Source organism: Morone saxatilis, unplaced genomic scaffold (assembly GCF_004916995.1).
Source record: "Morone saxatilis isolate NCDOM2014 unplaced genomic scaffold, NCSU_SB_2.0 Contig12, whole genome shotgun sequence".
In the NCBI taxonomy this organism is placed as follows: Eukaryota; Metazoa; Chordata; class Actinopteri; family Moronidae; genus Morone; species Morone saxatilis.
The window spans coordinates 19184416-19190824 of record NW_023339674.1 but is presented as its reverse complement, the minus strand read 5'-3'; the positions used below and the strand labels follow the sequence as shown (position 1 = coordinate 19190824).

The 6409-nt window shown below is 40.3% G+C and overlaps 1 protein-coding gene across 1 annotated transcript in view; it reads right to left on the bottom strand.

Annotated features, from left to right (window-relative positions):
• The window catches only part of ncanb (neurocan b), a 93004-nt gene that overhangs the window by 23937 nt on the left and 62658 nt on the right, over nucleotides 1-6409 (bottom strand). Inside the window, exon 10 of the mRNA XM_035652735.1 lies at nucleotides 2386-2499. Coding sequence (XP_035508628.1) covers nucleotides 2386-2499 — 114 coding nt within the window. The remainder of the gene's footprint in view (nucleotides 1-2385; nucleotides 2500-6409) is intronic.

The following is a 6409-nucleotide window of genomic DNA, read 5'->3' as shown; positions in this document are numbered from 1 at the left end:
GTAGCTTTTAACGTTATCTGTCTAACGTTGGATAACTCACGTTATTCGTCCAATTAGTCGTTAGATTAGTCGACTAATCGATAAAATAATCGCCCGATTAATCGTTTAATAAATAATCGTTTACCCCCAGCCCTACTCAATAGCATCTTTCATTACACCCTTGCTGCTGACGAATGCCCCTCATCTTTAAAACTCAACACAATCTCATCGTTGTAACTTTCCTTTTCCTAAAAATGTGCAGTCTCCACACAAAAGCTGAGCTGATCACGACATGACATCATCTGAGTTATTTTGTCAGACTTGACGAAGTTCTTTCAGAGCCACAGGAGACATTATAGAACAATTTTCAATCTTTGTGACGAGAATAAAGTGACAATGCTGTGTTCAAAAATCAAAATTGAAGACAGGTTTAAGCAGTGGTTCAAACCTTTTATGACCTCAAACAACCTCCTTGTGGCCACTCGACAGATCACGTATGTCTTTGAGTTGTGAGTAGTAGTGCCTTTTGTTGGTCTAAAGAGGACTATCACAGAAAAAGAAGAAATTAACATCGTACTGTGTCCCAGAAACACGTTTTTCCCCTCTCTCCTATGCAATTAATCCTCTTGTGACTCCTCATATTTATCTACCAACCTTTTGTGAGGTCCAGGGCAGCAGGCTGGGTTAGAGAGTTTAGCAACAGATGTTAGCGCAGAGATGCAAACAAAGGCGTCAAGTCAAGCAGAAACGTGACAGTTTAAGTCAGTGAGTGCTGCTGTGCCAAACTACTGTAGTTCAGCCAACAAGCCTGTGCACACGAAGCAAAGTGAAAAGATAATTTGGAGCTTAGTTTTTTGTTCCCGCGAAACTGTAATTTTCTCTGTGAGAGGCTGCCAAAACTACTGCAGTGTCTACAGCATTCAAAATGTCCTGCTTTAGTCTGCTGCTTCGCTCTCCTGTCTCTATCGATTGCTCTGCCCCTCAGAGTCCTAGATCAGACCAGAGCAGAGCAGTAAAAAGCAGAGCGAGACACTGAAAGCCAGACACAGAAAAAAAGACAGATATTCAAAGTCACAACTCTGCTGAGAGTTGAGGTCAAAGGTCGTAATAGACCGATGTAATTTGGCTTGGTTTTTACGTAATTCAGAGCGGTTCAGATTCCTAAGCTTCTCTCCTTCTATCCCCGGCTCACTCACTCGTCTCCTAGAAATCTCTCTTCGTCTCTTTCTTTCTTTGTTTTCGTTCTTTCATTTTTAATTGTGCTATTTTAAATCTTGTGTTTTAAGAGATGTACAGTTTGCATAATTCATTCAGTAAGTGCTTAGCTAGTTAGAAAGGGAACTCCACACACATTTACTCCATTCCCATTATACCCCTGTACCTTTATTATAGACTGAGGCTCATTATTTTAAGTTTTTATTTACAGAAAACATATCTAGGAATTTATCGGTGTTTGTTCAGCATTTTTATTATTAAAAACCAAAAAAGAGAACCAGCTTTTAAAAAGCTTTTTTGTAGTGTAACCAGTTAATCAGGCCCATAATAGGCACATCATGTGCACTTATTCCCTGTTTTTTCTTTTTAATGTCTACAGAAAGAATCATTTTCTCAACAGCAAGAAACTAAAACATTTTGGCTGCATGGGGACTTTAAATCCAGCCGAAAATTGTTTTGAACCAATCGACTTTTAAAAATCTAATTCATTAAAAATCGATTAATTTATATATATATAAAAAACCCCAAATGATCAACCATAATATATCCAACAGCTGTTGGGTTTCCTCAGTGTTGTAGTTGCACTGACACGTCGGCCATGTTTTCATGTATTGTGCAGTTTGTGAACAGCCTCCTTCACGGGCGCCTTCTCACAGGGGAATTCCCGTAATGAGAGACAAAACCAGCTGGACCCAGGTGTTCTGTATAAACCTGATATATTATTCCAAAGGGCTTCCCTCTCCCTCCTCCTCTACCTCTTTGTCTACATTCATCTTCCTCCTCCCCCTTCCACTGTCTCCATTGACACATTCTCATTAACTCCATCTTCCTCAACCTCGTTGTTTTCTCTCCACCTCTACCTCCACATTCTGCTCTTCTATCATAATATTCTCTTATGCTAACTCTTTATAACTCTGTCCCTTCCCCCTCTTTATCTTCATCCTGCTACCTCCACATCACCTTGCTTGTCCACCTTTGTCCTTTGTCTCATCCTTCACTGCCTTGTTTTCTTTATTTATCCATTATTGCTATCTTCTCATACTACTCCCAGTCACTTCCTCCAAAAATCTGCTTCCCCACATCCTTCTTTCTCCTTCTCCACTTCCACCAACAGACACACACACACACACCTTTGCTGAATGAGCCAATGAGTGAAATGAGAAAGCAGAGTTTTGTCGTCCATATTGTTACCTTTCTCACAAGTAGCTCCTCCGTAGCTGGGCAGGCAGAGACACACAAAGGAGTTGATCTCATCAATGCAGGTTCCTCCATTCTGGCATGGATTAGACTGGCAGTCATCAATGTCTGGAGGGAGAGAAAGAGGGGAAGAGAAAGGGAGGGTTTGAGTCAGATTAGATACAAAACACACACACACACACTAACAGCACTTTCCAAATGGCTACTTTTCAAACTACCTGCCGTAGCTTGTTACTGAACAAACTCCTGAGAGATCAAAACTTTTGGAGAGATTAGAGGTGTTTCTGAGAAAGTTATAATTAAAGCGAATTGATTGAACTTCATCAGTGAGCGGTTTGGGATGCACTGAAGCGCATGATGCTAATTGCAATGTGTTTGCAGGACGTGCCGCAGTTCTGCTGTCAAACCTGAACGGCAGGAGCGAGGGAGAGTATGGAGTCGGGTGGAAGGTAGAAAGAGAGAGACATGGCGATTATAGGGAGGAAGACATTCGGTTGGATGAGCCTCCATCTTCAACAACAATGCTGCCCACGCTGATGCACCAGCCGTCTAAACTACAAATCCATTTTAATATGAACAAAAGTGACCGAAAGGATGAAACCATTTCTCAAATCTCTCAGATATAATATCAAAATCAAGTCTAAATGTTTGTGCAAAATGTAAACACTCACATGCAAATTCACCAGCACACACACACACGCACATAAATCACAGAAGCGTTGCTGGGGAGAGAGTTTTCATTCTGTTGAAAAATGGCAACTGTATTTCTCTGGCTGATCTGGGCCTGGGGGCAAAATCATTAAAACTGCAGCTGGTATCCCACAACCGAGTGAGTCCCAGGGGCCTTGACAAGAGGTCACGGAAGGCGAGGGGAAGAGGAAGTGAAAGGAGACAGGAGAAAGTCTGAAGAAAGATGTGGGGATGAAAAGATGCTCGAAAACACAGAATATTGGTGTGAAGGAGAGGTAATAAAAACAAGAGTGGGGGAGAGAAAGACAGAGGTGGTATGATGCTGCGAGTCTGGGAAGTTGGCAAGTTTCAGGGTTGGATTACAGGGGCTTTGCAGGCAGACAGCGTTTGGGGCGGAAGAGTCTGTTCAGGTAAAACAGCGTGACAGCTTCATTGCTGGTGCCCTGCTTTGGGCTGGCTGATATTAAAGGCTGAATTAGATGCAGGAGGTAGAAGCCCAGCCAGAGGAGCTGGAAGAGATGGCATCCGTGTTGGTTTCGTGAATCAGCGTATATCTGTGATACCTGGCTGTCTGTCTGACTCATGATGAAACAGAAATAAAATCAAAAGAAGAGACGAAAATAACAAAAGGTAGATAGAAAGAAAGTCACACATATCCCACAGCACGGAGAATGACAATGAATTTTATGTCTTGTTCAGATAATCCCACCTCAATTGGAGGGCTGATGTGAGTTTTAGGGGAAAGCAGTAGCAAGGGCTTTTATATTTAAAGGACAGTGATGAAACAAACTTACTCATCACAAAGAATTGTTGAGACTTCCATTATTTTTAGCAAGATTTCTGCATTACAAGCTGGAGGTGTGGATTTAAAAAGAAAAAGAGGGAATTGTAGGATTCACTGTGTGTTTGAAGCTTGACTCATAATAGGGATGTCTCCTAACTTTAAATAAGTGTAATACTAAATCCTTTAATCTTGTTGTATATGTGTGAAGAGCTCTTTGTCTCATTATTAGTCACAAAGTAAACAGTAGTTTACAGACAGCAGCATTATTGATAAAACAACTGGTAACTGAAGGAAAAAGTAGGGTTGATTAATAATAATAATGAATTTAATGTAAGCTATGTGGATTGGGGGCTTAGTTTATTATATTTGCATTGGTTCATATGGTGTGCTGCCCTCTACTGGTCAGGGCTAATTCTGCAGTCAAGCTCAATCTTCAGGTGAGCACAGACAGGCAGGATGGACAGTGCTGGATACGTGTTGCTGCTGAATGTAATTCTGACACGCTTCTGCCTCAGAGACGATTCGTCTATAAGTAATATGTGTTAATATGTAAAAATATGCTCTGCTAGGTAGCATGCAACAGTAGTCACTTTGTCACTTAGCTGTTGTGGTAAGCTGTATTTTTTACACAGTACAGTGCTGCTTTAAGCTTTTAGATATTATGTGTGATTTTGTCCTGTTTTCTCCATAGTGCAAAAAAGTGGAAACGACTTCAGTAAAATCCAAGAAAAGTCAAGCCTTGTGTGTTTATTGGAGGACTTTTGAGTGTTAACTGGCTGTCTAGCCTTGCACAAGAGTACGCGCTGCAAGGGCAGTACAATTATCATTAAAGTTTCAGTTCAACATTGAGCAAGCAATCACCAATCAGCAATGCATGAAAACATTACTCTGCAGGATTATCGGCCAATTGTGACACCATCAAACAAGAGGAACCAGTCTCTGAGGTGAAGTGAAGAGAGGCCACGCTGAGTTAATACCGGTAAATGGTGTGGTGTTGAAGTTAAAGGACAAACTGCTGTATAAAATCTTCCCGAGGCAATTAAACTAGAAGCCTGCAGGAATCTAGATATAGCGAGATAAATGTAAGATACAGAGCAGGTCTAATTTTAGCTATGTTTTTTAATTAAAAAGAAAACATGATTGAAATAACCTCTTTTTCTTTTTAACAAAAACCTACACCAAACATTTGAAGTATTTCTGGTGCAAACAAGTACAACAAAACAGAACAATGTGACCCGTAAAGATGCATTTGATTTATGACTGCATGCATACAGATCCTTGAATGAACCTCTGAGGAGCTTTAAGTAATTTAAATATGATATATGATGAATGATGACACTCTCTTCCTACACTGTGAACCAACAGATGAGCCGTTTGCCAGTACAGCTGTTCACAAAAAAAAAAAACAGCTACTGGGCCCGCATCTGGCCTCATTAAGCACTGTAGCACTGAGGTAAGGAGTCGAGGAATTTTAGGAGCACTGGGGTCAATAAAGCACAGCTCTGAACATCAGCTATTAAAGGGGCCATAGTAGGCGGCTAAACATTATCTGTCATAGGATCCAACATGATGGTACTCTAGACATTGACAGCTGGCATACACTGACCTTCATCTTTTCAAGTTTACAGATATCTGAGGAAATTCAAGCACAAAGGCGGTCAATAAATACCAGGCTAATCCTTGCTGGTCAATCAATACCACAGGCAACTTGATTGTATGAGATGGGCATTGTCAAATGGCTGGCCTCATTGAACTTGAGAAGATGTTGAGGAACCAACAGTAGCTTCACATTTAGGCATGGTGGGCTTCACTCATGTGTGCTGTCTTTTTACAGTAAAGTCTGAAAACTACAGCAAAGAAATTGCAATACAAGATGTGTTTACATAGTTTGTACGCCAGACAGCAGTCACAATGAAATGTCCCTCTCTGTACAGTACATATTGTGGTCAAAGTTCAAGTACAGTATAATTAAAGGATCATTTTCAAAAATGTTTGTCTTTTGTGTTTATGTACAAAAAGAGAGTATTGGTCGACTTATTGTTATCTGACATCTGCAACAATCTTAACTCAAACTCTGCCTACAAGCTTGTTTTGTAACTTTTTTGTGGACATGCACATGCTCCATCAGGTGGCCTGTTTTATAACTTTCAGTCACACTTTCATCAGTGGATGGAGTCTGCTCAGTTGTCAAGGAGATATGATCATGTGCCACAAGTATGCAACTTCTACCACATTACAGTGTAATAACAGGTTTTAAGACATATACAATTACTCTGCTCAGAATTATAATTATGATTTATGGGTTTTAGTCAGAAAAGTTCATTTACCTCATTAAAATTTACTCTTTCTTCCTCACTGAAAAATTCAGAATCTATGAATATGCAAACATTGTTCATTTCATTAACTAGTGGACACAGCACGTCCCCTACTTTTCTGTCTAGTCTCAGTGAATGTGCACTGAACTTCAACAGACTCATGCAAGTGAAGTAACAATTCGCTAAATTTAGTTTTTTTTTAGTATTATTTTTTTGGCCTTTTATGCCT